At 48.4% G+C, this 14817-nt stretch overlaps 2 protein-coding genes, 1 long non-coding RNA gene and 10 other non-coding genes across 16 annotated transcripts in view; 7 read left to right on the plus strand and 6 right to left on the minus strand.

The window, feature by feature from the left end:
• Positions 1-436: 436 nt before the first annotated feature.
• TRNAL-CAG (transfer RNA leucine (anticodon CAG)) lies at positions 437-519 on the plus strand. Its single transcript has one exon. It is a non-coding gene; the product is annotated as a tRNA-Leu (tRNA).
• A 325-nt stretch (positions 520-844) lies between these two features.
• On the plus strand, positions 845-918 carry TRNAI-AAU (transfer RNA isoleucine (anticodon AAU)). The gene has a single exon. It is a non-coding gene; the product is annotated as a tRNA-Ile (tRNA).
• A 180-nt stretch (positions 919-1098) lies between these two features.
• Positions 1099-1172, minus strand: TRNAT-AGU (transfer RNA threonine (anticodon AGU)). Its single transcript has one exon. It is a non-coding gene; the product is annotated as a tRNA-Thr (tRNA).
• Positions 1173-1427: 255 nt separating this feature from the next.
• Positions 1428-1509, minus strand: TRNAS-AGA (transfer RNA serine (anticodon AGA)). The gene has a single exon. It is a non-coding gene; the product is annotated as a tRNA-Ser (tRNA).
• Positions 1510-1794: 285 nt separating this feature from the next.
• On the plus strand, positions 1795-1868 carry TRNAI-AAU (transfer RNA isoleucine (anticodon AAU)). Its single transcript has one exon. It is a non-coding gene; the product is annotated as a tRNA-Ile (tRNA).
• Positions 1869-2036: 168 nt separating this feature from the next.
• On the minus strand, positions 2037-3758 carry LOC146762535 (uncharacterized). The gene is made up of 2 exons (XR_014938192.1): positions 3630-3758; positions 2037-2488 (listed from the first exon to the last, which is right to left on the minus strand). It is a non-coding gene; the product is annotated as an uncharacterized LOC146762535 (long non-coding RNA).
• On the minus strand, positions 2055-2126 carry TRNAH-GUG (transfer RNA histidin (anticodon GUG)). Its single transcript has one exon. It is a non-coding gene; the product is annotated as a tRNA-His (tRNA).
• TRNAD-GUC (transfer RNA aspartic acid (anticodon GUC)) lies at positions 2235-2306 on the minus strand. The gene has a single exon. It is a non-coding gene; the product is annotated as a tRNA-Asp (tRNA).
• Positions 3377-3448, plus strand: TRNAD-GUC (transfer RNA aspartic acid (anticodon GUC)). The gene has a single exon. It is a non-coding gene; the product is annotated as a tRNA-Asp (tRNA).
• On the plus strand, positions 3636-3709 carry TRNAI-AAU (transfer RNA isoleucine (anticodon AAU)). The gene has a single exon. It is a non-coding gene; the product is annotated as a tRNA-Ile (tRNA).
• Positions 3759-4018: 260 nt separating the features above from the next.
• TRNAD-GUC (transfer RNA aspartic acid (anticodon GUC)) lies at positions 4019-4090 on the plus strand. The gene has a single exon. It is a non-coding gene; the product is annotated as a tRNA-Asp (tRNA).
• Positions 4091-4689: 599 nt separating this feature from the next.
• On the minus strand, positions 4690-11754 carry CPOX (coproporphyrinogen oxidase). Its single transcript, XM_015876576.3, has 7 exons — positions 11330-11754; positions 11114-11260; positions 10465-10575; positions 9461-9602; positions 7046-7264; positions 6118-6222; positions 4690-5228 (listed from the first exon to the last, which is right to left on the minus strand). The coding sequence occupies exons 1-7, from the start codon at positions 11730-11732 to the stop codon at positions 5141-5143; spliced, it is 1215 nt and encodes a 404-aa protein (XP_015732062.2). The 5' UTR covers positions 11733-11754; the 3' UTR covers positions 4690-5140.
• A 48-nt stretch (positions 11755-11802) lies between these two features.
• The window catches only part of ST3GAL6 (ST3 beta-galactoside alpha-2,3-sialyltransferase 6), a 68579-nt gene continuing 65564 nt past the window's right edge, over positions 11803-14817 (plus strand). The window contains exons 1-3 of one of the 4 annotated variants that reach the window (XM_085525611.1): positions 12422-12762; positions 13169-13378; positions 14607-14728. The gene's annotated coding sequence lies outside the window, so the exon portion shown is untranslated. Of the gene's footprint in view, positions 12763-13168; positions 13379-14606; positions 14729-14817 lie in introns of those variants that run through there. The other 3 variants (XM_085525639.1, XM_085525606.1, XM_085525599.1) reach the window with 3 other exon arrangements.

The raw sequence follows: 14817 nt of genomic DNA on the forward strand, positions 1-14817 counted from the left end.
ATGATTTTCAAATCCCATGTTTCATATCAGAAGCAATATGTGCAGCTGACTGCTATTTCTAGGCAAATATACCTTCATTGTAACTACAGTATATTCTGCTTTCCAATTGATTATTCATTTACGTGAGGCTCAGCATAGCTCCTGGGAGTTCCCTGCCCTGCTGGGGCCTTTGAATAGCAGAACATACATTCAGTTCAACAAAACAGGAAGACTGTGGACTTTCCAAAACTGTTTTGAGCTGGAAGTTTACATGAGTAGAACTTGGGTTATTGCTTCTCCCTGTATCGCATACCTGAGCTCCTACCCTCGGAGTGCCTGCAATAAGGCTCTAACACAAACCTTTGCCCACCTGTCCGCAGGGCAGAAGGAACCGGAGCGACGAGGCGCTGTGGTCGGGCAGGGCCGAGGTTGGCCGGCTGGAAGCTGCAATCAGCAAGTCAGGATGGCCGAGCGGTCTAAGGCGCTGCGTTCAGGTCGCAGTCTCCCCTGGAGGCGTGGGTTCGAATCCCACTCCTGACAACTGTTTTGTGTTTGGGTTTTTTTTGTTTCTTTTTTTCCCCTTGTGGGGCCGCGAGATCGCGCCCACACGGAGGACGGGCGGAAAGCAGCCGAGGGCGGGGACGGCACAACCGAACCCCAAGGGCGAGGGGTTGCGGAGAGGCCATTTCGCACGGTGGGGCAGGAGGAGGCTTCGCCGAGGAAACGCGTTCTGCCGGCGCTTTTGTTGCTGTGGTGGGCGAGGTGCGGCCCGGCCGCCCGAGGGACCGCGGCGGGGATGGAGGAGCGGCCGGGAGCCGAGATGGGGAGCGGGATCGGGGGAGGCGTTGAAGGAGGTAAGAGAGGTGGCCGGTTAGCTCAGTTGGTTAGAGCGTGGTGCTAATAACGCCAAGGTCGCGGGTTCGATCCCCGTACGGGCCAGTTGTGTTTTGGAACCTTGTCGGAGTTTTTTTTTTATGAATACAAAACATCGGCACGCTGGTAGAAGGTGAGGGGCACCAAAGGGCTGAGCCCCGGGTGGGCACCTCAGCCGCTCTGCGGGTGCACAACAGGCGGCGGCCGTCAGCCGGTATCTTCGGCAACAAAAATCGCTGCGGCCACAGGCACCGCTGGGATTCGAACCCAGGATCTCCTGTTTACTAGACAGGCGCTTTAACCAGCTAAGCCACGGCGCCGGGGAGGCCGCCACCGTGTGGGCCGCGCCCCGCCCAAATGGGCCGCGGGGCGGCTGTGGGGGAGGGGAGCGCGGGGCGGGCACGGCGATAGGGGAAACATCGCTGTGTTCGAGCTGAATTTCGGGGTGAGCCGGCCGTAATGCTCACACGGCGGAGGGAAAACGTTTGTAGGAGAGATGAGGTAAATAAATAAATAAATAAAGATACCGAGCGGTGCGTGAGGAAAGGCGGCGATGGGTGGAAAAATAACAGCTCCGTAGTCGGCAGGATTCGAACCTGCGCGGGGGGACCCCAATGGATTTCTAGTCCATCGCCTTAACCACTCGGCCACGACTACCGCACACTGCGCCATTTTGGCCTCCCGCCCTTGAGCGCGGCTCCGCGCCGTGCTGTGCCTCCTCCATCCGGCCTTTGCTCCATCCGGCCTTTCGCGTTTCCTCGGTGAACCTCCTCTATCCAGCCTTTGCTCCGTCCATCCTTATGAGCCCCGGCCCTTTCCCCGCTGCCCGCATCCCTCAGGCGGCCACACCAGCGGCAGCCATTGGAACGCGCGGTGTGAGCACCGGGCAGCGGGAACTGAGGGCGGCCGGCGGATGGAGGCGTGGGGCGAGGCCATGCGGCCGGCCGGTTAGCTCAGTTGGTTAGAGCGTGGTGCTAATAACGCCAAGGTCGCGGGTTCGATCCCCGTACGGGCCACTGCGGTTTCAACTTTTGTTTGTGTTTTTTTTTCCTTCCTGCTTTCGTGTTATCCTGTCAGGCGTCCCGCCCAGCCAGCCCAAAGTACCGTGCAGCTCGTCCCAGCCACGAAAATATATATAAAAATAACACACAGAAAGGAAGGGAAAAAAAAAAACAACAAAAGGAAAAAAATCCAATTTTTCCTGCCGTGACTCGGATTCGAACCGAGGTTGCTGCGGCCACAACGCAGAGTACTGACCACTATACGATCACGGCCCCTTTGTGCCCGGCGCCACCGCCGCACACGCTGTGGCGCTGTGCCGCCATCTGCCTCCAGCACCGCGGGGATCAAAAGGGGAGCGGGGCGTAAAATAACAACGCTGTCTCCCCGTCGGGGAATCGAACCCCGGTCTCCCGCGTGACAGGCGGGGATACTCACCACTATACTAACGAGGAGAGAACTGGCGGTGCGCCTTGTGGGACGGCTGCTGTTCGGCCGCTTGTGAGACGCCTGAGGAGATTGTGACGTGCGGGGTCACGGGCTGCTCGAGCTGCCGGAGCTCTGGAACCTGCTGCCTTTCCTGACCGGTATTTCGTGGCTTAAACCCTTCCGCTTCACGCTGACGGTGTGCTAAAACCTGCGGGCAAATATCTTCACTGAAAGACCGGCTTAAGATCTGCCTTTCCCGGTCTTCACAGAATCACAGAATTGTAGGGGTTGGAAGGGACCTCTAGAGATCATCGAGTCCAACCCCCCTGCCAAAGCAGGCTCCCTACACCACGTCACACAGATAGGCGTCCAGTCGGGTCTTGAATATCTCCAGAGGAGACTCCACCACCTCCCTGGGCAGCCTGTTCCAGTGCTCCGTCACCCTCACTGTAAAGAAGTTCTTGGGCACATTTGTACGGAACTTCCTATGCTGTACTTTCATCCCATTACCCCTAGTCCTGTCCCCACACACTACTGAAAAGAGACCAGACTCACCACTGTGGCTCCCACACCTCAGGTATTTATAAACCTGGATCAAGTCCTTTCTCAGCCTTCTTTTTTCAAGGCTAAACAGACCCAGTTCCCTAAGTCTCTCCTCATAGGGGAGATGCTCCAGGCCCTTCACCATCTTAGTGGCCCTCCGCTGGACTCTTTCCAAGAGATCCCTGTCTTTTTTGTCCTGGGGAGCCCAGAACTGGACACAATATTCCAGATGAGGCCTCACCAGGGCAGAGTAGAGGGGGAGGATCACCTCCTTCGACCTGCTGGACACGCTCTTTTTAATACACCCCAGTATGCCATTGGCTTTTTTGGCTACAAGGGCACACTGCTGGCTCATGGTCAGTCTGTCGTCCACCAGGACGCCCAGGTCCCTGTCAGCAGAGCTCCTCTCCAGCAGGTCTGGAGTGTCCCAGCCACAGGGGAGGTTTAGGTTGGGTCTTAGGAAGAAGTTTTTCACGCAGGATCCCCCCACACACCGGGCTGCTGCTGCGGGATCTTCATTGCAGGCGGTAGGGCAGCGCTGAGTGCGCCCAGTTCCTCGTTAGTATAGTGGTGAGTATCCCCGCCTGTCACGCGGGAGACCGGGGTTCGATTCCCCGACGGGGAGGCGGCTTTACGTTTTGGCCGTGCCCTGTAGTGCCCCACGAGCAGTTGTGAAGGGACTGCGCTGCGCTTTATGCCGCGCACAGCAGCCAGAGCTGCCAAAATCAGGTACTGAGACATTTTGCATTCTCTATCACGGGACCTGGGAAGGGTCGCTGAGCTGGGGACACAATGAGACGTCTTACCGTAGTGGCCGGTTAGCTCAGTTGGTTAGAGCGTGGTGCTAATAACGCCAAGGTCGCGGGTTCGATCCCCGTACGGGCCAGTTGTGTTTTGATGCTGAGGATGTTTTTGTTGGATTTCATTGATTACCGAGGAAGAACCGCAGCACACCTTATAACGTTTCCCTACGGAGGAGTTTACATGCTCCCTGCGCCACGTGTTTTGCAGAAGGGAGAGAAAAAGCAGCGGATCCGCGCTGGCTGAGATGTGAGAGCGGCCTCCAGCCCCGCATGGCCGGGACAACCAGCTGGGGCAGTTTAGGGTCAGAACCGCACGGAACCATCGCGCCACCTCACGGCTCCGAACCGCTGACGTCATAGGATGTGCCGGCGGGAGCGGCTGCGGTAACCACTCCTCGTTAGTATAGTGGTGAGTATCCCCGCCTGTCACGCGGGAGACCGGGGTTCGATTCCCCGACGGGGAGAGCGCTCTTTTTTTTCCCAGCAGAGCAGCTTTCAGCTTTTCTCTTTGAAGGAATCATAACACCGCTTAGAACAGGTGACAGTCCATCACTACTGCGCCCACTACTCAGTGCCACAACTACACAGTTGTGAACGAAGCAGCCTTTGGTCTTGGTTAGGCACATATAACTGCCCTCAACACCTCTGTGCAGCCCATCCTGATCCACGTGGAGCCTTCCTCACCTTGGGCAGACTAACACTTCCCCCCACTTGAGCTACAAGTTACTGAGGATGCACTCAGTCCAGGTTCACAGTGCAGGCAGAAAGTGCAATCAGAGCAGCCAGGTCTGTGCAGGAAACCCAGGGCCACACCCAGCAGCTTCCTGACCAACCCAGCCCTTCCTGACAAGGAATGGACAGAGCTGCTGTTGGTGTGGGTGATGACAGATGAGACAGAACTAGGGAGGGCAGCACTTAAGAGCTTCACTTTAAAGCATACAGCCAACTATTGCAGCCAGCAGGCACAACTAAGTGTGGGTCCTGGTTTCCACTGCTTCCCTCCTCTGGATGAAACACGGTTTTACCTGTCTTTTTCAAAGGGTCATTTAAACAGCTATAAAGATTTAAAAATCATACCAAATATTCACTTTATTCTTTAAAAAAAAGCATTTCTAGAACATCTCAACATTATTCTCAAGTAAGCAGTGCCACGCAGGCACAGATAGTGCTTTAATTCCACTGGGGAAACGCTTCACAGTAGTTTTAACATTTCCAACCACACACAAATCAGTTGAATTTGATAAGCATGCACACGAGCCCTGGGAGGGTATCACCAGTCCTTCACAAGGCAACATCAACAAGGGACGACAACATCAGCCGATCTCTCTTAAAAAGAAAGAGGTCACATATTTGCAAGTTACAACAAGTCTACAGCATCATCATTAAGGCACCAGGTAGGAGTATAAATAGCTCTAGTAAGACGCCGTGCAGCAGCAGTTCAGAGGAGCTGGCTTGCAGGCTTTCCTCCTCTTCTCTAATGGCTCAGTATAAGCAATCCACCTTCACCATCCACGTCAGTGCACCCAGTCTTTGGGATTGCGGAGAACCTCTAGCATTTTAGCTTCCTTTGAGCTCTCTGGAGGTGTGTTCATGTATTCCCACCTGCAGAGAAAGGGGAGACACATTGAGACTGCCCTGCTGCCTGCAGTTGCCTCTCCTAAGGATGCAAACCTACAGGCTGAACATTGAATAACTGAACATTGCTAGGTGCAATTTGATATTGTTCTAAATTAGTGCACAGAGAGAAAATACCCACACATTGAGAGACTGAGTTAACTGCCCAGATAAGACTGTGGCATAACAGTTCTATGAAAAAGCCAACTCAAAACCAGCAAGCAGCATATTAAGGTTAATAATAATGACCAAAAACATCCTTCTGCCACTGTATGAGTCAGCAGCACACCTGCATCTCAGATATACAGCCTCTGTTGTCTGATCCTTATCCTCAGCTCAGAAAGGACAAAGAAAACTGCCTAGAGAAAAGTGGCAAGTGTGATGAAAAGTGTGGAGCAGCTAATGTACAAAGACATAAAAGAGGGGCACTTATTGCTTGGAAAGTAGGCAATTAACATTAGGAGTCTATGAAATAAGAGCTGCTACAGTGAAAACAAATGAGAAGAAAACCTGAGGAGTCAAACAAAGCTGCAAGTAGAAAACAGAGAGGCACCTTCTCAAACAACATAGAGTTAAACTGTAAAGCTCCTTGCCACAGGCTTGTCAAGACTGCCAGATGTTCACTCAAATAGGAAGCAGGGGATATCTATCAAGAGGCACTAAGCAGGCATTAAGGAAAGCATCTAAATCATATGTTACTGGTGAATGAGTGAGCATAGCGGAAAAGACCTGCATATATTTGGCCACTTCTTGTATCAGGCATGAACCAACCAGTGTTAAAAGAAACTAGACACCGAAACAGATCATTGATTTAATCCTATAAAGCATGCTGGTAAAAACAGTGGCTACCTGTAACTCCATACAACTATTCCCTTACCTTGCAGTCAATGGAAGAGACATAAGAATGCTTTCAATTCTCGATCCTGGTGTTAGCAGGCCAAACTTTGTGCCTCTGTCATAAACCAAGTTGAACTCCACGTACCTACAGGGAGCAAAGATACAGCAGAAAAACATGTTTATTAGCAGAAGTTGATTGTGCTTTCTTCAGACAGCAGAACAAACAAAAACAGATTTTCAACCATACTGAGTGTCAGTATGGAACTTAAGCTTTTGCAGGATTAATAGTCCTTTATTGTAATACACATCCTCTGAAGTCTTTAAAGTTCCAGTGACTTTTTGCCACCACAGAAAAACAGAAGCCCTCTGTATCTTTGTTCCTTTGCAAAGGGTTCATGGCGTACTCATTTCAGTGAAAGAAAAATGTCAGAGTTAAGTATGGAAGAAACTGAAAGCACCCTTGGGTACAGTAATTCAGTGCCCTACTGGGGTTTAGCTTCATTACTGAATAGTAAGCACGATTCCCTTACCCTTATGCTCCTCACGTGACAGGGCATATCACTGGTCTGCAAAAGGTGGAATTCAGGGCACTGTGCACACATGCACCCCTTTGCTTGTTACAAAATGCAGCTGCTTCTCTTTGTCTTTTTTTAAAGGAATCTGAGAAACAGTGGCATTTTGTATGGGTTGTTTATGCTGTTGCAACACAGGAGAGTGAGAGGAACAGGATGAGGGTGTGCTAGTACCTTTTCTGCATCCTGCCCAGCAAGCCAGCATTGAATACTGAAAATTGTTCTGTACACAGAGATGTTGCAACTCTGAAGTGTTTGAGCAAACTTAACCCCACACCGTGACAGGATATCAAACGCACTTGAGGACATGAGCCCCGTGACCATGAAGAACTAGCTCACCTTATTCTATCCACTCTCATCCACCTCCTGTGTATTCTTTTGCACCTTGATACTCACCGTCCTCTCCGAAGCTGCTGCCACAGTTTCTCCTCTGGTGTATAGGAGTCATGGCAGTGCTTCTTCACAATGGGAACGTAAGAAGGCACAACAGCTTTGGCACAGCTCTGTACAAACTGGAATGCTTCCTCCTTGGAAGGAGAGTCCACGTCATCAAAGAATATACCTCCAATCCCTCTTCGTTCATCACGGTGCTTGATATAGAAGTAGTCATCACACCTAGATGGGCAAGCAGACAGTTATTAATAAGACCCACAAAAAATACTCCCTTAACTGCTACCCGGCACAGGACAGCACTAATGAAATATTGATGAGAAGCCAGTTCTTACAGTGCCAGGTGCCTCACTGTTTCACTGATTGTTACAAGCAGTACTGTACAGCCCCATGCACTGAAAGCTCTGATTCAATGGGCATCGCAAAGCTGTGGCCACTGAACTTATAACAGTGGCATGTTTTCACATGTAGTCACCTAACATTCACCTAATCCACCTTCTCTACCTACAAGGAGCAGGGATACCTGATTTCAAAAGCTCACCGTAGGAGATCTTTCTAGATTTCATTCCCTGAAATATATACAGATTCCAGGCTATTTGTACAGCTTTCAGACAAATGTGAAATAAATCTATGAACTTAGAAATAATCTTTCTATTCTTTTTGCTATTATTGTGGGAAAAAAAATTGATTTTCTGCATCAAAACTAAAACTAAAATAAAATAAATCAGCAACTCAAGACTGGATAAAAAAGCCACTGTCACTTACAGAGAAGGAGGGGGAAAAAAGAGTGAGGCAGCCTTCCTTGGAAGAAGACTTTATAACAGTTTAAGTTTGGAAGATGGAGTCATTCTAGCACTGGCCATTCACAGCTCACCGTCAAGTTCATGAAAGAATATGTGCAACTCATAACAAGGAGGAAATTAATCTATTCTGTATTTACTGGGAGTGTGTAGGTATGCGATTCACTGTATCCACGCCCAACTTGCAGTTGTTTGCTTAGGCAACCATGTCCTGCAAGTCTTCACCTAGGGCAGAAATGGAAGGGAAGCAGAACCCAACCACAAGAAGGAAATCCTGTCATCCTTTAGGACTAGCACACCATACATGTGTCCATCCATAGTCACTGTTAATGAGCAATACAGTGGCACAACCATAGAAGGAGAGACAGGAAGACAGATAACCTGTTTTTTTTCATTCACTGAGATGATCAGCTTTTTTGTTTTATAGCAGAGTTTGGAAAAAAGGCTGAGTCAAAACCACAACCTGACCAAAGTTTTAAAGCTGGATCAGTAAGGTAATGTGATAAACATAACAAGACCTTTTCTGGTTGAGAAAAGATGAAAAAAAAGGCAATACAAATTAGTAGAAGCACAGAGGAGATTCACAGCCCTCCAGCAATGAGAACGCCCTACACAGCTGCTGCTTACAACAAACGCTCATGCTGGGATCGGGAAAACTGCTTTTGTCCACTGGACACAATGGACAAACGTCTTCCTTTGAGCTGCCCTCAGACTAAGAACAGACCTCCATCTCTCTATCTCCAGCTGCCGGCATTGCTTGCCTCCTTGTCCTGCAAACAGCATGACCATTAGGGTAGGCATTCTGAACCAGCACGTAAAAAATTCATCAGACAGACTGTAATCTTAAAATTTAAAGATGTGCTCCTGGACTAAGTGGTTCACACCCAAGCTACAACACCCACGTTATCTCCAGTCCTCAGGCAAGACCTGGTAGATGACAAAAGGCTAACGGTCCTTTCTGGATAGCATAGCTTGCAGCAGATAGGATTATCAGAGACAGAGCAGCAAGCCCCCACACTGAGCAGGAGGGAAGGATCCCACCAACTACATCTCTCAGCTCAAGAAGAACATTCAGAGTTCACATCTTTAGAGAATACGCTGTTAAACACTATGTGAATGTGTCACTGGGAACAAAACTACAGCTTCATCAAAATCACAAGGCCTCTATATTAAGGAGAAGCTCCTTTCCCTGCATTGCATATAAATAAATAATAATGAAAGACATGTTGAATGCAGTTCAGTGTAAGCAGGATAAGTGCAAGTCCAAAGCCCACAAAGGCAAAAATCTCATCCTAGTTTGACAGCAGAGGGTAAAAAGAACAGTTAAGATGCCTAATGAGGTCTGTGGCTTACAAAATCTTGTAGAGTCAGCTTATTTTTGTATCCAATTTACAGATGTAGGATCCCAGCTGTCAGCTCACTCAGGCTTCTGTAAATAAGAGACTGCTTCAGACTACACTTTGTCCCAGAGCGTGTATCTGCTGACTTTCATTAGGGTCTACTGATGCTTCCCAGAAGGCAGAAGAGAACCTGCTGTTCCTAGAATACACTTAATTGGCAATTTCTAATGCTGCTTTCTGTTCTCACAAAGTTTTGGAGTCGGAGTATCTCTCTCACATACCATTTCTTATACTTGGGATACAGCTTCAGATCGTGCTTGTCACAAACTTCTTTCAGAGTCTTGTGGAAATGTACAGCATCTTCTTCATTCAAGTAAGTCGGAGTGAGGTCTGTTCCACCACCAAACCACCACTGTTTAGTTCCTATAGGAGAGAGGCAAGCAACAACATTAAAAGGGAACAAGCACAAACCAAAAAGCCCACCTTCCAAACAGAAATACACTGCTGGTGGTTCACCAAGAAAACTATTGTATGGTACAAAATAAAACAATTACTCCATTATAGCCTTAACAAGCCATGAAAAATTTGAGGTCAAGGCAATGCAATAACCAGGGAAATATGGAACTAATTTCAAGGCAGCGAAAACCACTTGTTGGACGCTCTACAGCATTTGATAGAGTAACAAGCCTATTATACAAGGGCTGCCCAATGCTACTGTCACTGTTACCTCTGCTGGTTATATAAAACAAGAAAACTGCAACTTCTTGGATACTTCAGTAATCCAGAAACATTATTGCATATCAAAGAAAGGAAACATTATTAAACCCAGGGGAAGTAATTGGTTAGAAATCATCCCAAATGCTCTGGCAACATAATTCAAAGCCTCTCTAAAGCTTCCAATCTGAATGATGGGTGTAGGTGCAATCACAACACACAAATGAGCTCCCCATTCTAGACCACCAAGCCCAGAAGCCTGCATCAACAGCAGCAAGTTTCACAAACTCAGGGAAGAAGGACCTAAGGCAAGTAGAGAGCCGTGTTCCTGACAGCACATCTTCCCAACTTTGGAGACCAAGGTTCTATGTACCCTGATCAGAATGCTCATCAGTCCTTCATGAACCTTTCTTCTATTAAACTCTAGAAAGTGGTGCTACTCTGCAGCTTCTTGGCACAGCTGGGAAGAGAACTCCACTGGTTGTTATCTTCTTAGCCTAGCCATGCGTTCACAATTCCTTCATACAGTGTGGTGCTCGTCAAGTGTGCTATACCACCTTATAGTTCTTACCATCGGCTTCCTCAATTTCAAAGTATCTGTAGTTGAAGTGCATGGTTGGAACGTGAGGATTCTTTGGATGGATCACGGAGCTTACACCCATGGCACAGAAGGGCAGTTTTCCTGGGTAAAATGATACACAGAAAGAAAATCTATAGTTTTCCAAATACCTTCATTTATTGCTCTTTAAGGAACATTGCTATCTATCCTTAGTTTTCAAGCTGTCATTCAGCTACAAGAGAATTTCACAACCATTATTACTCTGTGTGAAATCTGCTTCTTGTCCAAATATTTTTAAGTGCCTCTTTAAAGGCCTTATTCCTGCATTTGTCCTAGAAATGCAAAAAAGGGAATAATTATAGTATCATTTAGGATCATTTAGGAATTATTCCTATCATTTAGGAATAATTATAGTATCATTTTTCCTAACGTAGGAAAAGACCTCTCAGAGATCACCCAGTCCAACTTTCAACCCATGCCCACTAACCACATCCCTCAGTGCCACATCTTGAACACCACCAGGGATGGTGACTCCACCACCTCCCTGGCAGCCTGTGCCAATGACTCACCACTCTTACTGAGAAGACATTTGTCCTAACATCCAACCTGAACCTCCCCTGAGCCCCCTCCTTCCCTCCCTCCCCATTCGCAGCCCCCTTACCGTCCTTGCTGGCTTTCAGGGCCTTCCCTCTACTCCTCATCTGCCGTGCCGCCTCCTCGGACAGCTGCCCGAACACCACGGACACATTCACTCCCGCTTTCTCGAAGACCTCTCCGTCCTGCAGCACGCAGCTGATCCCTCCTCCACCTGCCAACACCGCACCGTGTCACCGAGGGCCGGGCTCACCCCGCGCCCCGCCGCCCCCGTCCACCTCACCTTCCTTCCTCTCCCAGGTGTCCACGGCGAAGGATGCGCCTGGATCCAGCGCCGCCAGTGCGCGGCACACCTCGGCCTGCGTCTCCATGATGAGCAGCTCCATGCGGCTCCCCAGCTCCCGCCGCCTCCTCCGCAGCTCCCTCAGCCCGCTGACCGGCGGTGCCATGAACCTCCGTCTCATCTCCTCCTCTTCTTCCTCCTCAGCCGCCGCCATGGAGGCCCGCTGCCGCCACAGCCCCAGCCCCAACCCCAACCCGCCCAGAGCCCCCGCCAGCGCCCAGCGTCGGCCGCCTCGGACCGCGGGGACTCCAGGCGGAGCGGAGCCCAACCAGCGGCGGGACGCGGCGGACAGGGCGGGCGGGGCGCGGGAGGCACCGCGGAGCAGCTGAGCGGCGGCCGCCATGACGGACACCCAGCGGCGCTGTGGGGCGGGATCCCAGCAGAGAGGGCAGGGCCGGGGCGGAGCAGATGGAGCCCTTTGGAAGAAGAGCCTCCCCAATGCGCTGCCGTTTTCTTGTTTCTACTCATATCTTGTGGCTTGTTCCAATCTGAAGGAGTCTTTATAGGTTATTCCTTCAAGAGGTTTCAAGTTGTTTCCAGGAAGAGTGATAGAGCACTGCATAGAGAGGTGGTGGGCTCGTCCCTGGAGGTGTTCAAGAGCCGTGTAGATATGGCACTGAGAGACATGCTTAGTGGGCATGGTGGAGATAGGCCGACAGCTGAAATATGTGGTCAGAGAAGTCTTTTCCAACCATGATTCAAAGTCTGAGAGGGTCAAATCGCAACGACTACATAGTAATCACGCACCGCAGTCTGTGTGGTACAAAGGCAGGAGCTGACTTGTCCTCTCTCACGTAGCACATTTCCCTGTGGTAGGATGCAGAGCAGCTGTGCTGTGAGTAAAGGCTTGAGCAGGTTCAGGCATGGGAAGATGCATCTGTGTGCTGTGTAGCTGCTTTTCATCCTCAGTGCTGGTCTAGTTAATGCCTGACCAGCTTGTGGAGATTATGACAAATGCGACGTTTCTGTTCATTGCTGTTGAAAATGCACAGCTAATCGCAGTGCCCGTGTTGGAAAATACTGCTTTTTAGCCAAGAAATAGTCAAATACTGTTATTGTGCTCCTTGTATCTGCTGTAGTTTCCGTGGAAATAAACAGGAGATGCTATTTTCAGAGTGTCCCACATAATAAGAGTGATAAGAAGTATGGTTATCGTAGAGCTGGATATGGAAAGGCACCAATTTACAGTTCTGAGTTTGATTTGTTTGTTTGTTTGTGCCAGTATTGGTGCTGTGTCCATTAAACTGATTTTCTCTTTTTTCAGCTGCTCATAAATGAGCTACGTCAACCGTGAGACAGTACAATGAAGGGCAGGCACAGTGACCAAAGGCTTTAGCAAGCAAGTAAAGCCACAGTTTTCCTCAAGCCAACATGTAAGTGACAGCCATGGGTACTGTGTTGAACTAAGCTACGAGAGTTTTCTTTCCAATCAAGAGGCAGATTTACTAATGCTTTTTAAATTAAGCATATTATTGACTGAGGACCCACGTCAGAATTATCCTGAGAAAAGTATCAGCTGTGTCAGAAGTCTGATCCTGCAAGATTTGTACAATGGCATATGACAGTTCCTGGTAACAGTGAGCTACTATTATTTAAGGAGTGCTTTACAGCAGTAGTATCTAAGAGGAGATCACCCTTGCTACCCTTGATGTCCCTAACGTGGACTGGGGCTTCATTATCTGCTTCTTTTCCTTGTCAAGTAGTTTGAATAAGGGTGTAAAGTGACTACATTCACTCCAAGGCTTAGGCTGTTTTTTATTTGATTCTGTTCTTTGGCAGCAGAGGATGCTGTGAAACTGCTGAAGCTCTGCAAGTAAGAAGGAAAAGAGACCTCTGGGCTCGACTCTTTTCTGTTACCAGCTGTGGAGGACAGGATCCTTTCAAGATCCCAGGATGAACTAGGAGACCTAAACCACAAGCAGCAGGAGTGAAGGAAGTGTCCTTTGCAGTAGAGATGTGAGGCTGAGGGAGGACACTACATGGGCTGTGGTAAGATTGCTTAGCTCAGCTGCACCAAGCAGCTCTTTGCACCATTCTTTATCCATGGAGAGCTGTAATACCTCATTTCAGGCTGGGCAGGGCCACTTCCTCTAGATGTCTCTAGTCCAGGAGCTCGTGGCTCCCTGTCTGGATAAGGCTGCTCAGGGCCTTTCTGTTCATCTGCTTTTGTGTGCAAGTTTCTTCTTGTGCCTGGGCTCCTACCCCAGCACTGCAATCACATCACAGGGAATATATTTTTTTTCCTCACATCTAGCAAGAATTTCTATTGCTGTTGCTATATTATCAGGTCAGCATTTGCTTGCTGCTGAACCTTGAAAGCATGATGTCTTTACTGAGTAGGATTTCTCAGGCTGGCTGCTGGAGTTTGGTTACTCTGCAATTTCTGGTGAAAGTGAGGGGGAGTGACACTGTAAATGTGATGCTCCCCCTATTTGCTGAGTCCTCTCATCCTTAGCAGTCTGTGAGGTCCTCCTTTGTGAGGTTCTTCTTTGCTGTAACAACAGCAGGTTGAGGTTGAAACTTCAAGCAAATCCCATATACCTTCCTTTTGCAGTAGTGAGAAAGATGCAGGAATGATTATTTATAGCCCTGTTTATGTATGTACAACCAAACTGTGCTGGCCAGTAAAGGAAACGTTGTTCAGCATTTGAATTAACGTTCCTCACCACATTATTTTGTCTTACCACACTCTACAGTACTGAGAAGGGTAGCACATATTGCACACACGTAAGAAGCTCAACAACTACAGTGATAAGACCTTAAGAAAAGTAGCTTACATTTTTATCTGTGCTTTCAGTGTGTGCTGTTGAGTTGAAGCTTGGGGAATTTCAACTTGTGTGTGTGCCATTGAATTTATACGCTCTTCTGATACTTCTGGAAATGAAGAAGACAGGGAAAAAAATAGTTCTCATGAGTTTAGGTCAAAGGCAAAAAGAAACTTTGGAAATAGGTCTTGCATTTGCTTAATTAAAAATTGAATCAGCAGAAATATACTTGAACCTTTTTTAGTGGTCTAGATGAAATTCCAAGATCTTGGTTTCCCTATGGCATCTCAGTGTCAGTTTTGAAAGACTGATTGAAATTGAAATTGAGCTTTGAAAGTTTACATGATGTTTAATATTGTATTACTTAGTGGATCATCCATTTAGATGTTTTTCATACCTGTACATAATGTGGTAGCGAGAGTCTTATGCTTCCTTGGTTTTTATTTTTTCAGTGAGACCGATGCTATTCAGAGTAGCCATCATTTCTACTAACGCAAGCCAGTGTGATTCTAGAGAAGGCTGAAATGACTCCAGTGACCTCAGGAGGGGAGGAGAGTCATAACTACATGTTTATGTAAGGGGATCTCCAATGAAGAAAAGAATATTGCAAGTTCTCTTCCTTTGTTCTTTAAAGAGTTCTGAAAAATTCCTGCTGCCTGTATG

Source organism: Coturnix japonica, chromosome 1 (genome assembly GCF_054131305.1).
Source record: "Coturnix japonica strain WE chromosome 1, WE-NBRP24, whole genome shotgun sequence".
Classification (NCBI taxonomy): domain Eukaryota; kingdom Metazoa; phylum Chordata; class Aves; order Galliformes; family Phasianidae; genus Coturnix; species Coturnix japonica.

Coding starts and splice junctions, on each gene's coding strand:
- CPOX (XM_015876576.3), bottom strand. CDS start 11,732: ATGGCGGCCGCCGCTCAGCTGCTCCGCGGTGCCTCCCGCGCCCCGCCC. Junction 9,603..10,464: donor TGAAATTGAGGAAGCCGATG/GTAAGAACTATA, acceptor TCTCTCCTATAG/GAACTAAACAGTGGTGGTTT. Junction 6,223..7,045: donor CAGCAGCTTCGGAGAGGACG/GTGAGTATCAAG, acceptor TGCTCCCTGTAG/GTACGTGGAGTTCAACTTGG.